The sequence below is a fragment of the Pithys albifrons genome, chromosome 12 (assembly GCF_047495875.1).
Source record: "Pithys albifrons albifrons isolate INPA30051 chromosome 12, PitAlb_v1, whole genome shotgun sequence".
Taxonomy (NCBI): domain Eukaryota; kingdom Metazoa; phylum Chordata; class Aves; order Passeriformes; family Thamnophilidae; genus Pithys; species Pithys albifrons.
The window spans coordinates 21,281,635-21,305,490 of NC_092469.1; the positions used below are offsets into that span (position 1 = coordinate 21,281,635).

A 23,856-nucleotide genomic window follows, 5' to 3' on the forward strand; every position below is an offset into this window, starting at 1 on the left:
CGAAACGCGGGCGACGGGGAGGGAATTTATAGCGGGCTGCGCCTACAGCTCCCGGCGTGCACCGCGCGCGTACCGCCTACAGCTCCCGGCGTGCACCGCGCGCGTACCGCCTACAGCTCCCGGCGTGCACCGCGCCTGCCCTGCCGGGAAGGGATGGCCGCCCTCTGGTGGGCGAGAAGGGGCACGGCAGGGGGGGACGGGGAAGGGACACGGCAGGAATGGACACGGCAGGGATGGACACTGCAGGGTGGGACAGGGAATGGACAGCAGGAATGGACACTGCAGGGTGGGACAGGGAATGGACACTGCAGGGCGGGACAGGGAATGGACACGGCAGGGGGGTCAGGGAATGGACAGCAGGAATGGACACTGCAGGGTGGGACAGGGAATGGACACTGCAGGGTGGGACAGGGTGATGGACACTGCAGGGGGGGACAGGGGAAGGGGCACTGCAGGGTGGGACAGGGGAAGGGGCACTGCAGGGTGGGACAGGGAATGGACACTGCAGGGGGGGACAGGGGAAGGGGCACTGCAGGGTGGGACAGGGGAAGGGGCACTGCAGGCAGAGGCACAGCCGTGTCCCTTGGGGCTCAGGAATGTCCCACTGCCCACCTGCACTGACGGCAGGGGAGGGCCCGGCTGCCAGTGCCGAGCCCCCAGGTGGGCGTCTCACCTGCGCAGGCCCAGGTGTGTAAGTTGGGGTTGCCCGAAGCAGCCGGTGCTGCCCCATCGGGGCGGGCACGGGGCAGGGCCAGGTGTGCTGAGCCATCCCCACGGTGCATTCCTGGCAGGAATGGGCACTGGGCTCCTCGGGCAGAGACAGGGGGCACCCAGGACCTGCACTGGCAGACATGACAGCACCCTCCAAATATTACACAGGACTTACTATTTTGTACTTTATTCAGGGTTTTTTTGCTTTATTCTGGTCTTCCAAAGGGCTGGGATGCTCCCACACACCCCCATTCCCTGTGCTTGGGCCACCTGCCAAGCCCCCTCCCCTGCCCTGGCACAGCCAGCCGGGTCCCTGGGCCAGGATTTTGGGGCAGAGACTGTCCCACAGTCACTCAGGCTCGGGGTAATCAATCAGAGGTCTGTGTTCCCAGGGATTCCCAAGCACAACTGGTGCCCAGAGGTGAAGGCACTGCCAGGCAGGTCCTCGGGGTCATGGGATGGTTCTCTGCCCCTCCAGGGTGTCCTGCTCGGACACTCCTCGGCCCCAGGAACATCCCTGACACTGTCCCGGGGACTGTCACCTGAGGTGGAAAAGCACATGAAAATTCCTCTGCCATGAGGTGGTCTGGGATCCTCCCTTCCCTCCGCCCTGGCCGGGGGAGGAGGAAACACACACGGGAAAAGTCCCTGTGGCAGATGGAAAACAGTGAAACTGGGAGGGATTTTATGGGCAAACAAAGGGAGGTGAAAATAATCAGAGTGAGGCAGAAGAGCCCCCGGGGGACGGGGGGCCTGCCCTGGGAACACAGCCCAGCCACGCTGGGAATGTCACACAAGGTGGTCCAAAGGATGTGGGAGGGACCCCCTGGCTGCTTCCTGGGCTGGGGCAGCTCGCAGGGCACTGTGCTCTGCCATGGGCTAAGGGGGTTTGCCCTTTCTCTGTCACAAGGTGCAGGAGGAGCTGACAGGGAGGCCTGTCTGGGCCAACAGTCTGTGAACAGCAGCCAGGGCTGGAAAACCAGCCTGGAACGGTGAATTCCAGAGTAGACACAGAAATAAACCCACTGGGTTGTTGCCTGAATCTCCCCCAATGAGAGAAAGGGAAGCAGGGATGGTGGAAGCAGGACCTGGAGTGCACGTGGCCTCACTCTCCAGGGTCAGCAAATCCTCACCCAGTGTCATCATCAATTTTTCAGGAAAAGTTTTGGAGTTTCACACGCCAAAGCAAACCCTGGGCAGGAAGGCACAGACTGCAGGTGCTGGTGTGGGTGAGCCTCCCCTCACTGAGTTATGGCTCTTCATTAAGTGACTGCAGCTGAAAGGAAACATTCCAGGGAACAGGCTCTGCACGTTGTCACAGTCTCGTGCCTGTCACATCCCTCTGGATGAGCTGCAGTGGGAAACAGGCCAGGAAGCTCCTGGGGCCCCGCTCGGCCCTCGCTGTGCTGGAGCTCCAGGCAGGACAGGAGCCCCTGCCCAGGGCCTGGGTCCCACAGCTGGGCCTGTTCTGCCCCCAGAGAACCCACACAGAGCCCCCCGGGTACCACCATCCCTGGCTGTGCCACTGCTGTGCCTGGGGAGCTGTCCCAGAGCAGGATATGCAGGAGCAAACCAGCCCCTGTGCCCGGGGGGAGCCACAGGGTGCCCAGAGCGGCTGGGGGACCACCCAGCCATTTCTTTCTCTCCAGCAATCAGAAAAGCCCTTCCCTCCTGCCAGGGGGGGGACCTGGCAGGTTTGGGACACCCAGCCTGGCCCTGCAGGCAGCTGTCAGTCAGTCTGTCTGTCAGTCAGTCTGTCTGTCAGTCAGTCTGTCAGTCAGTCAGTCTGTCAGTCAGTCAGTCTGTCTGTCTGTCAGTCTGTCTGTCAGTCAGTCAGTCTGTCAGTCAGTCTGTCAGTCTGTCTGTCAGTCAGTCTGTCTGTCTGTCAGTCTGTCTGTCAGTCAGTCAGTCTGTCTGTCAGTCTGTCTGTCAGTCAGTCAGTCTGTCAGTCAGTCTGTCTGTCTGTCAGTCTGTCTGTCTGTCAGTCAGTCTGTCTGTCAGTCAGTCAGTCAGTCTGTCTGTCAGTCAGTCTGTCAGTCAGTCAGTCAGTCTGTCTGTCAGTCAGTCAGTCTGTCTGTCTGTCAGTCAGTCTGTCTGTCAGTCTGTCAGTCAGTCTGTCAGTCAGTCAGTCTGTCTGTCTGTCAGTCTGTCTGTCTGTCAGTCAGTCTGTCAGTCAGTCAGTCTGTCAGTCAGTCTGTCAGTCAGTCAGTCTGTCAGTCAGTCTGTCAGTCTGTCAGTCAGTCTGTCAGTCAGTCTGTCAGTCTGTCAGTCAGTCAGTCAGTCTGTCAGTCTGTCTGTCTGTCAGTCAGTCTGTCAGTCAGTCTGTCAGTCAGTCTGTCAGTCAGTCTGTCTGTCAGTCTGTCAGTCTGTCTGTCAGTCAGTCTGTCAGTCAGTCTGTCAGTCAGTCAGTCAGTCTGTCAGTCTGTCTGTCTGTCAGTCAGTCTGTCAGTCAGTCAGTCAGTCTGTCAGTCAGTCAGTCAGTCAGTCAGTCTGTCAGTCAGTCAGTCTGTCAGTCAGTCTGTCAGTCAGTCAGTCAGTCAGTCTGTCAGTCAGTCTGTCTGTCTGTCTGTGTGCAGGATGTGACACAGCACGCACAGGGAAAGCAGGAGCTGCCACATCTCCAGCTGCAGCACTGGGGATGTCTCATTCCCAGAGATCCAGCAGGAACAGGCACTTCCCTTGAGCTCCCTTTGAGCTCCAGAGGGGTTTCAGTGCCTGCCCAGCTCATGGACTGTCCCTGCACACCTTTAACCTTTACCCAGTGCTGGTCCCAGGTCAGCACACACAGCTCAGCCCTTCTGCCTCCTCAGCACTTGTTAAATGAACACCCAGCGCTGCAAGGGCAGGGAAATAAATTCCACAAATGCCAGTTCCTGGAGGAAACCATCAGGTTCAGCAGTTCCTCTGGCCCCTGAGCTCCCAAAGGCCTCTCAGAGTGAGCCTGTTGAGTGGCTGGAGGGAGAATTGCCAGCACCTCACACCAGCCCTGCTTGTGGACTCTGCTTCGAGGGCACTGACAACCAGCAGTGAGGGCCGAGCTGTGCTCAGAGCCCTCGATCACACTGATGGTTCACACACAGGGGAAGCTCCACATCAAAAGGAGCAGAGGAAAAGCTGTGCCCGTGGGGATCCAACCCCCCAGAGGAGCAGCGCAGCCCTGCCAGGGCCCTGCCGGGCGGTTCCTGCCGGCGCACACCCAGCCCCGCACCCGCTGCAGGTTCGTACCGAGCCACGGGCGGGCCCCGGCGGGATCAGGCAGTTCCCGGGGGGTTCGGGGCTCCCAGCGCGCCCCGGGCCGGACGGGGAGAGCACCCGGGGCCGGGGCGCGGGCCCCGCTGCGGGCGGCTCGGGATGGGCCGGGCGGCTCGGGATGGGCCGGGCGGCTCGGGATGGGCCGGGCGGCTCGGGATGGGCCGGGCGGCTCGGGATGGGCCGGGCGGCTCGGGATGGGCCGGGCGGCTCGGGATGGGCCGGGTGGCTCGGGGGCGGCACCGGCAGAGCCGGGGGGAGGGCCGCGGCTGCGGGGCCGGGTGTCCCGTGTCCCCCTGTGCATCCCCCGTGTCCCCTCCATGTCCCCCCCCCGTGTCCCCGCCCTGTCCCCCCCGTGTCTCCCCCATGTCCCCCCCCGTGTCTCCCCCATGTCACCCCCCGTGTCTCCCCCCGTGTCCCCCCCGTGTCTCCCCCGTGTCCCCGCCATGTCCCCCCCGTGTCCCCGCCATGTCTCCCCCATGTCCCCCCCCGTGTCCCCGCCATGTCTCCCCCATGTCCCCCCCCGTGTCCCCGCCGTGTTCCCCCCGTGTTCCCCCATGTCCCCCCCGTGTCCCCGCCATGTCTCCCCCATGTCCCCCCCGTGTCCCCGCCATGTCTCCCCCGTGTCCCCGCCGTGTTCCCGCCATGTCCCCCCCGTGTCCCCGCCCTGTCCCCCCCCGTGTTCCCAGCCATGTCCCCGCCGTGTCCCCCCCGTGTCCCCGCCGTGTCCCCCCCGTGTCCCCCCCCGTGTCCCCGCCATGTCTCCCCCATGTCCCCCCCCGTGTCCCCGCCGTGTCCCCCCCGTGTCCCCCCCCGTGTCTCCCCCATGTCCCCCCCCGTGTCCCCGCCGTGTCCCCCCCGTGTCCCCGCCATGTCCCGCCCGCCCGGGCCGGTCCCACCGTCTGAGGCGCCGCTCGCGCGCCGCTTCCCGCCCTCCGCCCCGGCCGCTTCCCATTGGACCGCTCCCGCCGCCGCGCGCTCCCATTGGCTGCGCCAGCGACGCCTCTCGCTCTCTGCCTTCCCATTGGCCACCGGAACGTCGCCATCGCTACGGCGGCCGGCGTGGGCCCAGCGGCGCGATCCGCGCAGGCCGGAGGGCAGCATGGAGGGCGGGCGGCGCGGGGAGGCCGCGGCGGCGGCGGGAGGAGGAGGCGGCGGGGACGAGCCCGCGCCCGTGTTCACCCTGGAGGAGGTGGAGAAGCGCAACTCCAGCCGCGAGGCCTGGCTGGTCATCCACGGGCGCGTGTACGACGTTACGCGGTTCCTGGAGGAGGTGAGGCCCGGCCCGGCCCGGCCCTGAGGGGCTGAGGGGGCTGAGGGGAAGGGGCCGGGCCGGGCTGAGGGAGGCGGCTGGATGGAGGGCCCGGGACCGTGCGAGGGGAGCAGGCCCCGCTCGGGAGGCCCCTGCGCTGCCCCAGCACGGGCCATGAGCCCCCCGGGCCGCGGTGCTGCTGCCCCTCGGGTGTCCCGGGAGAGGCGTCCCGGCCCTGCCCCAGCACGGGCCCGCTCCGGGGCACAGCGGCCGTTCCGGTGGGACAGGGACCCCCCGGCCCTGCAGGAGGAGGGGATGGTGGTGCCACTGCCTGCCCAGAGGGGACCCTGCGCTGGGCCTGGCAGCGATGGAGCCTCTGCCACATCTCCAGTTCCCTTGGATATGGGGACAAATACTTGGTGTAGATGTGGTCACAGAATCATGGAGTGCTTTGGGTGAGAAGGGACCTTAAAGCCCATCCCATCCCACCCCTCCATGGGCAGGGACACCTCCCACCAGCCCAGGATGCTCCAAGCCCTGTCCAGCCTGGCCTGGGACACTCCCAGGGATGGGGCAGCCACAGCTGCTCTGCCCAACCTGTGCCAGGGCCTGCCCACCCTCACAGAGAGAAGTTTTTCCCTAATATTTTCCTAATATTCCTAAAGAATATTTTCCTAATAGTTTTAGTGCTGTTGACTTCTGTTTGTGAGAAGGCTGTGAGTGATGTCCTGAGTGTTGGGAGCTGGAAACAGAGTGGGAAGAAACGGTAGCAGAATTTCAAAGGGTTTTTATCCTGCCTTAAAATAAGAGCAGACACTCGGTGGCATCTGCAGGGCAGTGGACAAAGGGTGGGCTGAAGACACTTCACTGAAATGCACATTCCAGCTTGTTGGTTCTCTGAATTAGGCTCTGCTCTCCCCCTGGGCACGTGTGGCTGCAGCCTGGCTGTGCTGGAGCCCCAGCTGTGGTGGCAGAGCTGCCTGGCAGAGGGTGGAGGTGCAGGAGGGAGGGTCACCTGCCAGCTGGAGGCTGGGCCTGCTCTGCAGCTCTTGGGATTTGTTTACAAACTTGGACAGTCTGGTTTGGTCTTTGGGTCCAGAATCACTGAATTATTGAGGTTGGCAAAGCCCTGCCAGCCCCTGGAGCCCACCCTGTGCCCGATGCCCACCTTGGCAAAGCCCTCCCAGCCCCTGGAGCCCACCCTGTGCCCAATGCCCACCTTGGCAAAGCCCTCCCAGCCCACCCTGTGCCCAATGCCCACCTTGGCAAAGCCCTCCCAGCCCACCCTGTGCCCAATGTCCACCTTGGCAAAGCCCTCCCAGCCCATGGAGCCCACCCTGTGCCCGATGCCCACCTTGTCCCCCAGCCCAGAGCACTCAGTGCCACGGCCAGTCCTGCCTTGGGCACCTCCAGGGCTGGGCACTCCAACCCTCCCTGGGAGCCCCTTCCAGTGCCTGCCCACCCTTTCCAGGATGAAATTCCTCCTCATGTCCCACCTGCCCCTGCCCTGGCACAGCCTGAGGTTCCCTCCTGTCCCATCCCTGTTCCCTGGAGCAGAGCCCGACCCCCCTCCTGGCCCCCCCTCCTGTCAGGGGGTGCAGAGGGTGAGGGGGTTCCCCCCGAGCCTCCTTTTCTCCAGGCAGGGCAGTTTGGTGGGGTGGGACGTGCCAGGGAAAGCAGCACAGTTTGGCAGGAGCAGCTTGTGGGTGCACGAAGGTGGAGTAGATTCAGGGGCAGACCTGGCAAAACCATGGAAAAGCAATTCCCTGCAGGTTTGGGAACAGCAAAGTGCTGGGCTGGGATTCAGGACGAGCAGCCCCATCTGAAGGTTGGACAGCAGGAGCAGGAGTGGGGCTTGTCTTGGAGGGGCTCCTGCTGTGACTCAGAGAGGTCCAGTCCTCACCTCGGGATTCCCTGTCAGGGAGAGCCTGGACCTGCTCCCTGGGCCACTGGGGAACTGAAATGAGCCCAGCAAAGCCCTTTGGCCCCCTCAGCACACCAGGGTTAGCAGTGCCCTGAGTGTCACCTCCAGGTGGTGTTCCACCTTGAGATGATATTTCACTCTGTCCTTGCCAGGCCCTTTACCCCATTTGTGTTTTCCTGACGTGAAAAGACCTACTTGGGTGAGGGAAGGGGAGAAGAATGAGGGCACTGTTGCTGTGCCAGCGTGGCTGACACCAGGCTGGGCTGTGCCCACCCCTGGCTGGCACAGGGGAACTGCAGGCAGACACCAAGGCCTAATGGATTGGCAAAAATGGCAAAAATCCTCTTTGTGTGTGTCACCCACTGGGCTGCTGAGAGCAATGGGCAGCTGGTGGGGGCCAGGGGTGTGTGATGGGGGGCCAGGGGTGTGTGATGGGGGCCAGGATTGTGTGATGGGGGGCCAGGGGTGTGTGATGGGGGGCCAGGGGTGTGTGATGGGGGCCAGGATTGTGTGATGGGGGGCCAGGGGTGTGTGATGGGGGGCCAGGAGGGTCTGATGGGGGGCCAGGAGGGTCTGATGGTGGGCCAGGAGTGTGTGATGGGGGGCCAGGGGTGTGTGATGGGGGGCCAGGGGTGTGTGATGGGGGGCCAGGGGTGTGTGATGGGGGCCAGGGGTGTGTGATGGGGGGCAGGGGTGTGTGATGGTGGGCCAGGGGTGTGTGATGGGGGGCCAGGGGTGTGTGATGGGGGCCAGGAGTGTCTGAGGGGTCCCAGGAGTGTGTAATGGGGTGTGCAGAGATGGCAGCTGAGATGTCCTGTGTGTTCCTGAGAGCTGCAACCCCCTGTGCTTCAGAGATCCTGTGAGTGCCTGAAATGAAATGGGACTATCTGACATCTGAGAGACCCTGATGGGGATGTATTTTCTCCCAAACCTGAGTGACTTGGAGCACCAGGACACACATTATTCCTCCTGCTTGCAGGGTTGCTCTCCCTGGTTCTGGCGTGTGTGCTGGTGGCACAGTGTTGTGGCACAGGAGTGCTCTTCCCTCTCCTGGCTCATCCTGTGCCAGGCACAGGGGGCTCTAGGAATGAAAGCTCAGTCTCTCCTCAACGTGATGATCTTGTGTCTTACCTGACAGTGACCTAATTAGCCCTGAGGCTTTAGTGCTGTGCTGAGCTCAGTTGTGTCTGCAGTGGGGCTGTCTCAGCATTCCCAGCCAGGCAGGCCCTTGGAGAGGTGGCTCCAGGCTCTCTCCCTGTGCAGGAGCTCTGGGATGTGCACTCACCCTCCTTCTGGTTTGCTTTGGGCTGTTTCTCTCCAGAAACCAACATTTCCCTGCCATTGTTTCCTCTGGAAGTGCTTTTTTTTTTTCCTTTCATAGTTTGCAACCCTCAGTTTGGATGTTTTCCTGCAGGAGCTGCAGCTTTGGGAAGTTTTGTGGCAGAGTCAATGACTTCCTGTACAAATAGTCTGGGTTTGTGTTTGCTGGGGGAGGACAAGGTAGGAACTGTCTGGCTGAAGTGGTGCTGTCTGGAGCAGGGGGGCCTTCAGAGACAGGAGATGGCAACATGTTTTGAAGGTCTTTTAGGCTTGGAGGCTGCAGCAAAGGACAGATGTGCATGAATAAATAATTGTTTTTATCCCCTGTGGATTTAGCAAGTGCATAGAAAGGCTTCAGAGCCCAGGATGTAAAGAGGGGTGAACTTTACTGTTCTCTCTTCAGCTTTATCCTCCTTCTTGTCTCTTGTCTGTGCGGAGACTGGATGTCACTGAAAGCCAAGATCCACTTCATGTTCTCTGTTCCTGTGGGGTTTTGTCTCTCCTTTCAGGGTAGATGATTAGGAGAGGAAAGTTGTTTGCTTACAATGCAGTTTTGATATTTTCCCATCTGCAATACAAGATTTCTGCTGGGACACCCTTGAGGGGTTCTCCTGAAAGGCTTAGATAGATGGGCAGCTTCTCATGCCCTGGTTCCTGCAGCTCTTGGGTGGAAATTGGACAGTTGTTCTGAGCACTGTGCCCAGCAAACATCCAGCAGGTCCTGACTCAGCTCCTCTGGGATCAGGGGGGGCAGAGGGTTGGGGTGGGAGAGGTGGCAGGAGGAGCTGCAGGCAGGCCCAGGGAATGAGCTGTGGAGCCCCCCTTGGTCTCCCAGCTCAGGGCCCTGGTAACTGCCTGGTGACACTCTGTGTCCCCCACAGCAGACTCTGCCCCTCGTGGCTCCTGAGGAGGCTCTGCCTTGGGTTTGGGACATACCTGGGCAATAAAGGGATTATTTATTCTGAATGAAGAGCTGTGATGTGAGGATTGAGGATTGGCTGCAGCAGAGTAACCAGCAGGGCTGCTCTGTGTCCTCGCTGTGTTTGGTGTGAGGTGGGATGGCCAGGTGGGACATTCAGACTTCTGGGAGCACAACCAGACAAGCTGAAGGAAGAGGTGCAATGGCAACTGCTCTGTGTCTGTGGGAAGGGAAGGGGAATTACAGAGAGAAACAGGTGTGTTGGTCCTTTGTTCTGAAACACAGTCCAACAGCTCCTCTCCAGTTCGGGGCTTGTTCTCTGATAATCTGGAAAACTGGGTTAGTCCCTGGGACGTGTGACCAGTTTATTGGTGTAACTGGATTAGCTGAACACAGGACTGTTTGTTCACACTCAGGCTGCAGAGGGACTGTCCTCTGCTGAGCCTGTGGTTAGTTATTCCCGTTGCTGGGCTCTTCCTGGAATTGTGGCACTGACAGTGCTAGAGGAGAGCCCAGCCCATCCTGGAGAGCAGAACTGCCCCGGGTTTGTGTCAGTTTGTCCTGCCTGGTCTGACAGTCAGCCGTGCCCCCCTGCCCCCCACAGCAGGGCAGTGTCACTGGGGAGCTCCCTGGGGGTCTGGTTGTTGTACCTCTGGGTCTCTGAGGTCAGTGTGTGATGTCAAACAGTGTTGTTTTCATGGTGCTGCCTCATTTCCTCTCCCCACGTCTCTGGGTGGTTCAGACTGGATCGAGGTCAGTATTTTGGGGGCTACACCAGAGCTGTGACTTCTCTCTGCTCCTCCCCATTCCTCCTTGCTCAGCCACGTGCAGAGAGAGGCCATCAGCCAAACACTGCCAGTTCTGTGGTGCTTGAGGAAACAGAATATCCTTTCTTTGATGTCTGAGTTCCTGAGGACATGCTGGACAATTAACTCTTGGGCAGCTTTTATTGATGGTGGTGGTTTAAGGGGTTGATGATGAGCAGGAGGGGTTGGGAGGAAGGCTGCTGGCACTCAGGGCCTTTCTGCAGCCAGCCCTTGGCTCACCTGGGGCCTTCTCTTCCAGCATCCAGGTGGAGAGGAGGTGCTGCTGGAGCAGGCTGGCAGAGATGCCACGGAGAGCTTCGAAGATGTGGGGCATTCCATGGATGCCAGGGAGATGCTCAAGCAGTACTACATCGGGGAGGTGCACCCGGTAAGGGCCAGCTGGGCTGGGGGTGGCTCCCTCCTGGGACCCCAAAACGGGCACTGAGCTGTGTCCTGGGAAGTGAGTTGGTACCTCAGGGCTTCAGGGAGTCCCTGGGGAAATAAAACTCAACCAGTCTTCTCCTTCCACCATCCAGAACAGATTTCTGACTTCAGTTAAGTCAGGGCCAGCTCAGCTGATCTCGTGGGTTCCCTCCATCGCTGGTGGGGCCATTCCCTTTGCCTTGGAATTCCGGGCTCGGGAGGGTGAGGGATCCCAGGGACACAAACACCTCCTCCCTGCCTGCCTTGGGTTCTGAGGGAAGGACTCCTTTGAAAACTGAGCCCAGGCAATTACGTGGTGCTAAGGACTGTGCACAACTCCCTCATAAAGGCCGCAGCCTCCCCTTGAAGTCAGCGCTTATCTTTTATCTTCTCCTTTTCCCCTGACAGCACGATCGTAAAAACGAAGGTTCCAAGGTAAGCTCTCAGTGTTTCAGTTTTCTGCTTTAATTTCACCTCACGTGCCTTTTGGGGTTTTTTCCCCCACCTTTTTTCCCCTGCAGAGCCTGTGGCTTTATGTTTACACAAACTACAGTTCTGACTAAATCTCCCAAGCAAATTCTCCCTTTGTTTGTGTTCTGAAGCTCAGCGGGCACCTCAGTGTGAAGTTGGAAGTGGGTTTCTGTGCCCTTTCCCTGCTGGCAGCAGTGATGTTGTTTCCACACCTTGAGCCACAGACCATTTTTCACGTTTGTCGCCGTGTCCTGACCACGGAACTGTTGGGCCCTTTGTTGGTCCCTTCCAGGCAGGGCTGGCAAACAGGGATTCTCTGTTAACTGCCCCAGGGATCAGGGCTGTTGCTTCACACTCAGGTGCTCCTGGATTAGAACAGGACAGAGCGTTGCAAAACTGCCTTTGGGAGGGATGGGAAGAGGGAAAAGGCAATAAATAGAATCCCAGCTGGGAGGTAAACATGTGCCTCACAGCTGCCTGGGCTGGGAGGCCTGGGCAGGGCACAGCTCTGCCTTCAGCAGGGCTGTCAGGAGGTGCTGCTCTGAGCAGGGTCACAGCAGGAGCCAGCAGGGAAACTGAGGGTAACTCAGGCTGGGTAAGGCCTGTGCTTATTTACAGCAGGGACTGTGTGATCATGCACATATTCACCTTAAAACTGATTGTTTGGGTCAGCTCTGACTCATAAACAGAATCACACACCCAAACTGTGCACAGAACTCAGTGAGCATCTGCCTGTCTCCCTCAGGTCTCAGGCAAATAGTTTTTTCCAAGTGTTTTTCACTTCTCAGCAGTAAGTCCAGCACATTACACAGAGCTGAGGGCTCTCCAGTGGCAAAATCTGCTTTAAAAGCAGGTCCCAGTGTAATTTAAAGATGGCAGCAGGAAATAGAGTCAGTAATGTACAAATAAATAGGGGAGAAGCACAAAAAACACCCCAAAACTGTGATGTAAATGAGCAAGGCCTTGTTTTGAGAGGGCTGAAATCTCCAGCATGGAGTTGGTGACTGGGTGAGAGGGATTGGATTGCTGGAAAGAATGTGGAGGTGAAGACAACACCAAACATCCCCAGAAACATCCACTGGTAACAAAGGGTGCTTGGGAGGGCAGGGTTGTTTTCCCTCTGTGTTTGTAAGCTCATGCTCAGGTTTGTCCTGTTAGCACATGTTTAGTGTTGCTTTTTTCCCCTGCTGACTCTCTCTTTCCTCCTCCAGAATCCAAGTGTGACATCCTCAGGCCAATCAAGGTATAGTATCTCCTGAGAATAAGAGTAAGAAATGGTGGGGCTGGGGCTCTGTTTGTAGAACTGCATATTAAGTGCAAGGGGCAGGAAAACCCCTGGGGATCTGCTGCAGTGTCCTTGTGGCAAGCAGATACTCCAGAATAAGTTGCCAAAGGAACAGCTGCCGGGGTGCAGCTCCCCTGTGGGGTGTGAGCCACAGCCCCTGCTCCTTGCTGGGCAGGACCAGCATCCTGGAGCCCACAGCCCCTGCTCCTTGCTGGGCAGGACCAGCATCCTGGAGCCCACATCCTCTGCTCCTTGCTGGGCAGGACCAGCATCCTGGAGCCCACATCCTCTGCTCCTTGCTGGGCAGGACCAGCATCCTGGAGCCCACAGCCCCTGCTCCTTGCTGGGCAGGACCAGCATCCTGGAGCCCACAGCCCCTGCTCCTTGCTGGGCAGGACCAGCATCCTGGAGCCCACAGCCCCTGCTCCTTGCTGGGCAGGACCAGCATCCTGGAGCCCACAGCCCCTGCTCCTTGCTGGGCAGGACCAGCATCCTGGAGCCCACATCCTCTGCTCCTTGCTGGGCAGGACCAGCATCCTGCACTCTGGAATTCTCTGCCCATGTGTTGGTGTTGCACAGCTGTGGCTGTGCCCCTGTGGCCGCAGGGGCTGTTTGGGTGGTCGCTGTGGGCTGTGGGGTGACACAGCACAGTGATGTGTGCCTTATGGGAGGATTTTACTGTGCCCAGCCCTGTTTAGTTGAAGATCCTTACACCCAGCCCAGGTTTTTTGCAGCTGGTGCAGAAGGTTTTGCTCAGGAGGCTGCTGAGGGTGAGCTCGTGGCCCCCGGAGTCAGAGCGAGGCAGATTTACTGTGGCACAGCCATCCTTGAGTCAGCTCCACTGTTTGTACAACACAAATTACAGCCTGACTTATTTAAGGAAAATAAAACCCAAACCAGCAACAAAAAGCCCAAATTGGTCTCTGTGTGTGCCAAGCTGGAAACTTGAGCCATCCAGCTGCTGTTTTCCAAGGCACGAGGCCACGCCGGGGCCTCTCGCGGGGGCTGCAGAGCTTGGGCACGAGGACAGGGGGACCTGCCCGGCCTGGGGGGCTCACCCGGGGGGATACAGCACCCAGGAGTTCCCTGGTGTGTAATAGGGCAGGAATTATTACCTGGCTGCTTTCTTTGGGTTCTGTGGTGTGTATGTTTTGGTTTGTCTCTCCTTCTCTCCCCAGTTTCTGGTCGACGTGGCTGATCCCGATCGTCGGCGCGCTGGTCTTGGGTTTGATGTATCGCTATTACATGGTGGATGGGAAAAGCTCCTGAGCTGGCCTTGCTGGGACCTCAGACAGCCCAAGAGGAGCGAGTGGGAGAGTGTATGTATGTCTGCAACCACGGGGAGTTCTGCCCTTAGCCTGCCTGCCTTGCTTTATCTCTGTCAAGTGATGTTGATATCCATGGGACCAAGCTAATTCCAAGCTCTATCCTGAATCTGGGACCCACAGATCTGTCGTACTTTCCTCTTGCAGTGGCAGGGAAGGAGGAACTTCCCAGTGTTCCTGACCTTGGTGTGGTCTCCCTCATGCACTCTCTCACTCTCTCTCTCGCTCTCTGACGTAACCCCCAGACAACCTTTTTCTCTCAATGCCTTTTCGTTAAGCCAGACACGGTGAAAGAGCTGCCCTGGGCCTGTGGCTCTGCCTCAGCCCCTCACCCAGTCAGGAATCACCTGCCTGTTGTCTCCAGCCCTTCCCAGGAAAGATATGCAGAGCTTTGGTTCCGTGGGAAGGTTCCCAGTGCGTGCAGGCAGCACTGACTGGAGCAGCAGGGAATTGTTTGCTTGGCCACCTCTTTCTGAACGTGTCTGTTTTTAACGGTTAAACAAATACATGGATTTTAAAAGTGATTCTGTTCATTTTGTACTATTTGTACTTGTCCCTTTGGAATGTGTGTCCTGTGAACAGCTTCTGTTGAGTCCTGGTTGGTTCAGGGGCTTTCGTGCTGTGTGTGGCAGAGCCAGGAATGGGAACTGACGTGTGGCTTCTGGAAATGCAGATTCTTCTTTGTGCCTGAGGTCTTGATCTGACACATGTACTGGAAACAAAACTCCCTCTTACATGCTGTGAATGTGCACCAGATGGGGGAAACAAATAGATCTGGTCCCTTCTCCCGAAATGAAAAGGGAACAGCTCTGCATTTGGGATTTGTGGATAATGTTGGGTTTGTCTCAGGACAGAGGAGGAGATTTCCCTCTTCTCCTGATGTTGTGTGTTGTGCAATTGGCCTTGCAGCACAGACAACACAGGTTTGCTTCCTGTGCTGGGGCAGGAAACTTTCCAGCTCCCCCAGCACGTTGGTCTGTGGCTTTGGGATCTGCTAAATAAAGGGAGCTGATGTCGTGGTGCCTGCTGCCCCTTGGCAGGGCTGTGCCACTGCCTCCCAATCCAAACCTTCAACCCAGCTAATCATCTGCAAGTCCATCAAAAAGGGCAGTGATACATCAGGGTCCTCCTGCAAAAACCTCCTGTGGGTTGTAGGTTTTCTTCTCTTGCACAAAACTTCCTGTGTTCCCCAGAAGGTCATGTAGAAAAAGCTCTTGGATGTGGAATTTCACTCTGCTCTTTAAGGCCAAGGAGCTGAGAGTGAGAGCCATGCTGGGGCTCCCTCGTGTCCCCCTCCTGCCATGGGCACAGCCCCAGTGCCACAGACCATCCCAGGCTTTGGCACTCCTGGTTTTAGGGGGTGCAGAAGTTCCCATAAAGGTCTGTCTTCCCACAGGACTTTTCACCCCCACTGATGGTTCTGTCTCACAGGGAATTTCCAAGGAAACCTGGAATTCCCAGAGGAAGGGGCTCTTGGATATCTCCTGCAGCTCCAGCTGTCCCTGCTCCTGCCCTGTGGTTTAGGGTCCAGTTTCTGTTTATTCTTCCCTGAGATGAGTGTGGCAGAAGGGTGTAAATCTGAGCCAAGGAAAATCCCAGAGGAAAGACCTGGGAATTTCTGATGAGCTGCATTTTACAGGGCAAAGGTGCCAGGCCACACAGCCATACATTAACACTGCTCTTAAAATGGGTCAGGCACTGTAAGGGTATGGAAAATAGGTCTTGCCAAACTTCATCAGAGGCTTTTTGATCTTGAGGGGGGTGGTCCCACAAAGGCCACAGTTAAAACCAGAGCAGTTCAAACTGGGAAGAGGTTCTTTTTCACTTTAACCACAAACCCGTGACCCATGAACACAGTTTGGGGAATTTTAGAGTGGATTCTGTATCAGGAAGGTTTTGAAGCTGGAAGGCACGTGTTGGCCAAAGCATCACCCTGGGGTCACTCAGGGTGGGAGCCTTGTCCCCTGCTCTGTAGGCTCTGCACACGTGCTGGCTCCTCAAAGGCCTCGAGATGCATTTGCAGAAGCCACACTGAAGTTTTCCCACTTTTCCATTAATGACAAGGGGTGGAGTGTCTGGGATGGAGCAGGGCTGGTGTGAGCCCAGTGTCCTTGTGACCCCCCTCTTCTCATTCTGTTCTTCTGGCTGGCTCGAGGAGGGTCCCACAGGTGTGAAACTGCTCAGACAACAACAGAGGCATTAACAAAGCTGGTTTACTCGTTTTGTTTGAGGATTAAAGCAGACAATTCCAAAGCTCTGCCCTTATGCTGACCCACCTTTGCCGCCGGGTTCCCGCACAATGCTGGCACTGCCTTGGCTGCCACCCCCCAGAAACCTCTGGGGGTGAAATCCAAGCTGGGCCGTGCTCTGCTTCCTTCAGGTGCTGCAGAGGAGGAGTTGGTGAAGAGCTGGAAACACCAGCCCAGGGGCAGCTCCCACGGTGAGCGTGGGTGAGGTGGGGCTGCCTGGGAGCACCAGCTGAGCTGTGCTGGCCTCTTCCCCTCTGCACCACCCCCAATGCCTTGACAAAGCAGAATGTAACTGTTAATTGGGCTGGTGGTCTGTTGGAGTGTTGGGAGGTCTGAGGGTGTTCCTGGAAGGGTGTGATGTTTTGTTCTGAGACAGGAGCACCCACAAAATGCCATTTCTTGTACCTGGAGATTGTCTGCCTGGGGAGGGGTGCCGGGCTGTGTTTGCTGTGCTCAATAAAGGTGTACAACAAACAGGGGCAGGACTCTGTCTTCCAACAGGTGCAGAATGTTTGGTTATGCCATCCCTGTTGCCTTGTGGTGTGCAACCCCAGTGTTAAAGGGCTTGAATGTCCAGCGTTTGTGGGCTCTGGCAGACACGGGGTTTGCCAGGAGTTGGTGCTGAGCCTGTGCCAAGGATGAGCCCCAGCCCGTGTGGCTGAGCCACACACTGGTCCCTGCGGGCTGTTGGGGAAGCAGCAGTTTGGGGCCACTCCTCAGTTCCTGATCCCATACAATGTTCCATGCTGTAATTACAATGGGAGTTTTAACGACCGCAGCAGGGCAGCTGGGAGGGCTCTCTGCATAATCCTGATAGTCCCAGTCTTAGGCAGTGCCATGAGCAAGTGGCAGAGCGGCCGTGGGCACAGGTTTTGCCTGAGAAGAAGCCACACGGTGTGTGACAGCAGCACCATCCCCTTGTGCCCCCTGAGCTCAGCCACACTCCAGCAGCACTCTGGGGACTCCCACGCTGACACCTGTGCAAGAGCAGCACATGGGAGGGTTGTTTTCTATGGATAGATGACACAGAGACCATGGAATAAGTCTCTTACTTACAAGTCTGCTTATTAAAGGATGTAACACCCTGTTTCTGTGACTGTCAGCAGAATCTGGCTCTTAAAATTTGCCCAGTTATGGATCTCACCGAAGCTGCTGCAGCCTCACAGAAGGGGTACCTGGTCAGAGCATCCCAGAAAGGAGCAGGAGGTCAGCAAAGGTGCTAACTCAGGAAAGGGCCATGGAAAAGTCAGTGGGAACCATTTGCTTTGCTGGATTTCAGCTGAAGTAATGTAGAGAAAAAGGGCATGAACTGAAAGGGAAGTGGAAGGTTTTGGGGGAGGAAGGTTGGGAATTGTGTTCTTGGCAAGCACTGTCTCACTGTAAACTTTATTTATCTTTGATCTGGAGGAACTGGATCCAGAATTCACAGAAATAAACAGAAGATTTTGGAACTCTTTTTAAAACTGCCTCCAAGCACTGCAGGGTCAGTACTGAGTGTAATCTCACTTCTCTGAGCACTGAGGAGGGTTTGCAGAGTGTCCAGGACAGAGGGTAAATTGGAGGGCGATGGGCCCTAGAAGAGTCCTGGCACAGCCACCTTGTGTTTGCTCATCGCAGCTGCCACTCTCAGACAGGGATGCTGCAGGGGCCCAGGATTGAGTGGGAAGAGCCCTCTCTTTACTGGGATTTATGTGTCCCCTCTTTTTTAAACCCCTCACAAACCAGGCAAATATTCACGAAATCGGCAAGTCCTGCGCACCAGCTCCTGGTGCTAAAGGTGGACCTTGCCCGGCATCGGGTGTCCTGTTCCCTGTCCCCACACGAGGATGGAGAGGGATTGGTGTCTCCTGCCAGCAGTTACCACCCTGGGCAGCCTGATGGCCCTGGCAGCTCCATCACGAGGTGACACCGAGGCCAATGCCGGTGTCACACGCCGGTGTCACGCTGGTGTCACACGCCGGTGTCACACGCACCGTGTTGTCTCTTCTCCGGGGACAGGGACACCGCCAACAGAAATTACTATAAAACAAGTTTCCTGCCAACCTCGGCAGCTCTAATGAGTCAGGAAGTCGTAATCTGGGAATAGGGGAACTGTTGACAGAGCCTAATTATTTTCTGACAGTCTTTCTCACACCGTTGGAAAATACAACACCTACGTAGGCCCCGGAATCGCAGCCGGAGTGAACGATATTCCACAGGCACCTGCTAATTTGTCCCCACGATCCTGGTTGAGGCTCCTTCCCCCTCACATGTGCTGCTCTCCAGCTGCCTCTGCAGGAGAGGAACTTCACAATCAGTGGCACAGAACCACTCTGCCTGCTCCCAGGGCTTCTCAACATGCTGGGCCCCACAGGAGGGTTTGTGGCTCTGACTGGATCCCAGGGAACCTGGTACCTGTCCTTTGCTGACCTCTCTCTCTGTGGTTACTCCCCCCAGTCCCACTGCTCCGGGCTGCTCCCTGGACTAGTGGTATTTAGTCACTAAAATTCTGATTGTCCAGGACTGCCCTCTCCTCCCTAAAACAGATTATTAATTGTTCCTTCAAATTGGGCCTTTGCCCATTCCCTCTCCCTCTCAGAGTGCTGGGAGCACCCAGACCTGTCTCCTTTCCCTTCCCAGCTGTTACCAGAGCTGTGCTTTGGAAGTTCACCCCAGGCTGGGTGAGCACAGGCAGGACTGCACAGCCAGACTGCTCCTGCCTCGCTCCACAGAGCACCAGGACTCCTTTTTTTCTCTACTTTTACCCCATTCTGTGTTGTCATCTGGGCTCTCCCAGCTCTGCCTCTGCAAAGCCCTTCACAGCCAAACACCCTCCAGCAGAAGCTGGTGCTGCTGTTCCTGCAGTGTCCAGGCTTTTGGTGCTGTCCTTTCACTGCCCAGCCACACCTTCCTGTGCCCCTCAAAGGCAGCTGCTCATCCCTGATCACTCTGTCTCTCATCCCTCCCCTTTCAGGCCTAAGATCTGTTTTCCTTCCCCACCACAGCCCATCTGTTGGTGGCACCTTCTCTGTGAGCCTCACTCAGAGAGGAGGTGAGTATAGCACAGTCTTGCATTGTTTTCCCTGGATGCTTCCCAAGCAGGGTGGGAGTAGCTCTCTCTCCATGGAACAGCCATTCCTCCCTTGCCGGGCAGGGCTATCCCTGCCTGGCACAGGTGAATTCCCTTGGGGAGCTGGCAGGTGTGAGGCTGCCAAAGGAGGGAACCTTTCCCTGCAGCTCTCCCACTAGGACTGCTCCATAGAGAGCTGGAGAGGGACTGGGCAGGGGCCTGGAGGGACAAGACAAGGGGGAATGGCACCCCACTGCCAAAGGGCAGGGTTAGATGGGGCACAGGGAAAGAATCTTCCCTGTGAGGGCAGGGTTGGCCCTGGCACAGGGTGCCCAGAGAAGCTGTGGCTGCCCCATCCCTGGATGTTTCGCCGAGGGACGCAGCGATCACAGCAAACCCCTCTGGAAGACGATAAACTTGGGATGACACTCACGCCTGGCCTGGAGCAAGTGAGCAATGTAAGGATGAGCACTGCTGAGCACCCTGAAACAGCAGCAGAACTGGGGGAACACGGTGCAACTGAGCTGCAGGAACCAGATCAGAGGTGTCAGAGGTGTCACTGAGCTCCAGGAACCAGATCAGAGGTGTCAGAGGTGTCACTGAGCTCCAGGAACCAGCTCAGAGGTGTCAGAGGTGGAACTGAGCTCCAGGAACCAGCTCAGAGGTGTCAGAGGTGGAACTGAGCTCCACGAACCAGCTCAGAGGTGTCAGAGGTGCAACTGAGCTCCACGAACCAGCTCAGAGGTGTCAGAGGTGGAACTGAGCTCCAGGAACCAGCATAGAGGTGTCAGAGGTGGAACTGAGCTCCAGGAACCAGCATAGAGGTGTCAGAGGTGCAACTGAGCTCCAGGAACCAGCACAGAGGTGTCAGAGGCACCAGAGTGTGGTTGGATACCTGGGGAAGGCACCAGGCTGCCCATCCTGCTGGCAGGACCCAAGGCTGAAGGGCTGGTCCCTGGCTGTGGGGCTATGGCAGTGACATGGAAGCTGCCCAGTGTTTTTGGAGGGAGGTTTTGCTGGGATGGGAGAGTGGGCTGGCACAGGGGCTGGCACGGGAAGGCCTTCCCGGGAGCCAAGCTCTCGGTGCCCCAGGGAAACCGGAGCCGGCGAAGCGCCGCAGGCACGCGGCAGCTGTTCACAGCTCCTTCCTCCTCCATTTTTCACAGCTTAAGCACTCCCCTGGCACTCCAACCACTCACACCAACCTCTCTCACTTCCCTGTCCCTTCCCCACTCCCAAAGCAGATTTTAGACACTTTGGAAAAGCAATTGGACATGTGGTGGGTCACCTTTCCTTACCTGCTCCCCCTTCTTACACCGTGTCAGGGGAAGGGGCTCCCCCATCCACTCACCACAACTTTTCAGTGCTCGTGTTCTCCCACTGCCCACCTGGGGCACTTGTTTCTTTGTCTGTGTCAATGGTAATGCACTGCCTACCCTCCTTTGGCCTTTCCATGGCGTTTATTTGGGCACAGCCGGTTATTTTGGACAATACCCACTGGAGGGTGTGATGACAGCCCTGTCGGGTTTCCAAGGCAGGGCCCAGAGCGGGGATGGAGCTGCCCCAGCACCAGGGTGGGCCCTGCCCTGGGCACAGACAGAGCTGGGGCAAGCAGAGCTGCTGCCTCCCCCGGGGGTCCCCGGTGTGGGGGCTCCCTGAGGGCCCATCTCTGCCGCCCTCCCACCTGAGGGTCCATCCTCGTCCCCGTCATTGCCGCGGGCTCCGCTCAGAGCCCAGCCCGGCCCCCTCAGCCCTCAGGGCTCCCCAAGGGGCCCAGCCCGGCCCCCTCGCCCCTCAGGGCCCAGCCTGGCTCCCTTGCCCCTCATGGCTCCCCGAGGGGCCCGGCCCGGGCCCCTCAGCCCTCAGGGCCCAGCCCGGCCCCCTCAGGACTCTCCTCAGGGCCCAGCCCGGCCCCCTCAGCCCTCAGGGCTCCCCAAGGGGGCCAGCCCGGCCCCCTCACCCCTCAGGACTCCCCTCAGGGCCCAGCCCGGCCCTCTCGCCCCTCAGGGCTCCCCTCAGGGCCCAGCCCGGCCCCCTCGCCCCTCAGGACTCTCCTCAGGGCCCAGCCTGGCCCCCTCGCCCCTCAGGACTCTCCTCAGGGCCCAGCCCGGGCCCCTCGCCCCTCAGGACTCTCCTCAGGGCCCAGCCCGGCCCTCTCGCCCCTCAGGGCTCCCCTCAGGGCCCAGCCCGGCCCTCTCGCCCCTCAGGGCTCCCCTCAGGGCCCAGCCCGGCCCCCTCGCCCCTCAGGACTCTCCTCAGGGCCCAGCCCGGGCCCCTCAGCCCTCAGGACTCTCCTCAGGGCCCAGCCCGGCCCTCTCGCCCCTCAGGACTCTCCTCAGGGCCCGGCCCGGCCCCCTCGCCCCTCAGGGCCCAGCCTGGCCCCCTTGCCCCTCATGGCTCCCCAAGGGGCCCAGCCCGGCCCCCTCAGCCCTCAGGGCCCGGCCCGGCCCCCTCAGCCCTCAGGACTCTCCTCAGGGCCCAGCCTGGCCCCCTTGCCCCTCATGGCTCCCCAAGGGGCCCAGCCCGGCCCCCTCGCCCCTCAGGGCTCCCCCTCACGGCCCCTCCCCGGGGTGTCCCCACAGGGCCCATTCCCCCCCCCCCCCTCCCTGCGCATGCGCGGCCGTTCCGCCCCCGCCGCTCCCCGCGCACGCGCCGCCGCCGCCGCCGTTCCCCCGCGGGCCCCTCCCGCGGGCGGCGCATGCGCAGCGGGCTCGGAGCGGCGTCGGGCGCGCTCCGCTCACACCGGCCCCGCTCCCGCCGCTCCCGCCGCCCGGCCCGGCCCGGCCCTGCCCGCCTGTCCGCCCGCCTGTCCGCCCGCGGCCCCGAGCGCGGCCCGCGCCCCGCCCGCCTGTCCGCTCCGCTCCACTCCCCTCCGCACCGCTCCACACCGCGGCGGAGGCAGCCGCGCCCCCCCCGGCCCGGCCCGGCCCCCCCTCCTCCCGCCGCCCCCTCGCCCCTGCCGGGCCGCGGAGCTGCGATGCCCTCGGACTTCATTTCTCTGCTCAGCGCCGACCTCGACCTCGAGTCCCCCAAGTCGCTCTACTCCAAGGGTGAGTGATCGCGGGGTGTGTATGGGGGGGCCCCGCGCCGGTTCCGCCGCTGCCGCCGGGCCCGCACCCCCCGGGCCGCCCCGGGCATCGCCCGCCCGCCGCCCCCGCGCCGGGATGTGCGGGCCTCGGGGCCGCCCCGGCTCCCCCGGCCGCATTCCTGGCCCGGCCGCGGCCGCCGCAAGAATGTGTCCGGACAGGTTCCGGCGGCGGGGCCGGCGAGGGGCTCGGCCCGCGGGGTCCCGCCCGGCCCCGGAGCTGCCCCGGGCACGCTCCGGCCTGGAGCGGCAGCTAACGGGCACCTCGGGCCGCCACGGCCCTCCCTCCGCCGCCGCTCGGGAAAGGCTCCCGGGAACGAGGCTCGGCGGAGCGAGAGAGCTCGGAGGGCTGGGGTGGAACGTCCCGGGGCTGGGGTGAGACCGGGCACGGAGCCCGCGGTGGCGGCGCCGGGGGGCGCGGAGCATCCCCGGGGACTCGGAGCATCCTTGGGGGCCCCGGAGCATTCCGGGGGGTCCGGAGCATCCTTGGGGGCCCCGGAGCATCCTTGGAGGCCCCGGAGTATCCCTGGGGGGCGCGGAGTATCCCTGGGGGGCGCGGAGCATCCTTGGGGGCCCCGGAGCATCCTTGGGGGCCCCGGAGCATCCCCAGGGGACCCGGAGTATCCCCGGGGGGCGCGGAGCATCCCTTGGGATGCTCCGCACCCCCGGGCGGGTCCCCCCCGAGCGCCGCATCGGTGCGGAACGCAGGACATGGAGGGCCCGGAAAGGGTAAATTAAATTAACACCTGTTTTTATAATAATATCCGAACATGAGCTCTGACAAGTGCAGGAGAGCACGGGCAAGTACATCGGGATACGGGTTATGTACCACGGGAGTTTTTAACTCGTTTTCTCCTGATTAAAAGACATGAAAGTCACTGGGAGTAGTTTGTGGTACTCGTGGTACCTACTGGGAGTTTCTTGAACCACCTGCCCACAGTGCAGCTGGTGGGGGAAGCGATTTCGGGCCTCTACAACTGAAGAAATTGAAAGTCTCTTGTTGCCTTGAAGTGAAAGTTCAAGCCATGTTGTTACACGGAAAATGAAACTTTTAGAAGTAGTTGTAACACGGTCATTAGCTCAAAGCTGTGTGTTGTTAGAGGTGAATGTAAAAGAAATAAAGACTTCAGTGAATCAAAGCTCTTGGAAGCTCTGAGACTGCTCAGTGGTTGTCTCGGTGTTTGAGTATCTGAATGCCTAAAGTTGTCACCGCTGTTTTGTAAGTTCTTTTCAGGCTGTTCCTGAGGGGTTCAGGGCTCTCAGTTACCCAACGCGATGTGTTGCAGTTGGTTTCAGCCCTGGCGAGAGCAATAGAAGTGTTTTGAAACAGGGCAGTTCAATTAAAACTTCAGGTGATGAATCCCATCAGAGTTGTCGCAGAGGAAGTTTAGGGGGTGTGCCTGTTAATTGTAGCACAGGGAAAATAAAAACATTCAGTGTAAGCTACAAAGTTTCTTCAAGGACTCCTGAACCGAGCAGAGCTTTGAAACTGCTCAGTCTCACCGTGAATTCTCTCACTTTTTTAAATTTAATGGAGTGGTTGAATGTTTCAGGTGGGAGAAGGTCTCAAAGGGATAAGGAAATGTGTATTTGGTGGCTGTGGGGGCGAGGGGAGGATGTTCCTGAGCCGAGCGAGGGGCCCTGACAGAGCTGCATAAAGCAGAGAATGGTTGGAAAGCCCCGTTTGCTTCTTGTATTTTGTCACAATAAAAGATCAAGGAGATGATGATAACTTGAAAAGCAATTTAAACTTTAGAGCTAATGAATAAATGCACTTTTTGACTATGA

The 23,856-nt window shown here is 59.1% G+C and overlaps 2 protein-coding genes across 4 annotated transcripts in view; both read left to right on the forward strand.

The window, feature by feature from the left end:
- The first annotated feature begins 5,007 nt into the window (after nt 1-5,007).
- CYB5B (cytochrome b5 type B) lies at nt 5,008-16,411 on the forward strand. The gene is made up of 5 exons (XM_071567633.1): nt 5,008-5,233; nt 10,441-10,569; nt 11,013-11,039; nt 12,287-12,318; nt 13,539-16,411. Exons 1-5 carry the CDS (start codon nt 5,063-5,065, stop codon nt 13,627-13,629), a joined length of 450 nt encoding a protein of 149 aa, XP_071423734.1. The 5' UTR covers nt 5,008-5,062; the 3' UTR covers nt 13,630-16,411.
- A 5,292-nt stretch (nt 16,412-21,703) lies between these two features.
- NFAT5 (nuclear factor of activated T cells 5) overlaps nt 21,704-23,856 on the forward strand; it is a 60,657-nt gene continuing 58,504 nt past the window's right edge. For all 3 annotated transcript variants that reach the window (XM_071567864.1, XM_071567866.1, XM_071567865.1), the window contains exon 1: nt 21,704-22,033. In XM_071567864.1, the coding sequence (XP_071423965.1) occupies nt 21,961-22,033 (73 nt within the window). In that variant the 5' untranslated portion in view covers nt 21,704-21,960. The remainder of the gene's footprint in view (nt 22,034-23,856) is intronic.

What these genes read in the sequence shown, in the direction of transcription:
- CYB5B (XM_071567633.1), top strand. Translation starts at nt 5,063, where the DNA reads ATGGAGGGCGGGCGGCGCGGGGAGGCCGCGGCGGCGGCGGGAGGAGGA. An exon ending in ACATCGGGGAGGTGCACCCG is followed by an intron (nt 10,570 to 11,012) that starts GTAAGGGCCAGC and finishes TTCCCCTGACAG; the next exon opens with CACGATCGTAAAAACGAAGG. An exon ending in GTAAAAACGAAGGTTCCAAG is followed by an intron (nt 11,040 to 12,286) that starts GTAAGCTCTCAG and finishes TTCCTCCTCCAG; the next exon opens with AATCCAAGTGTGACATCCTC.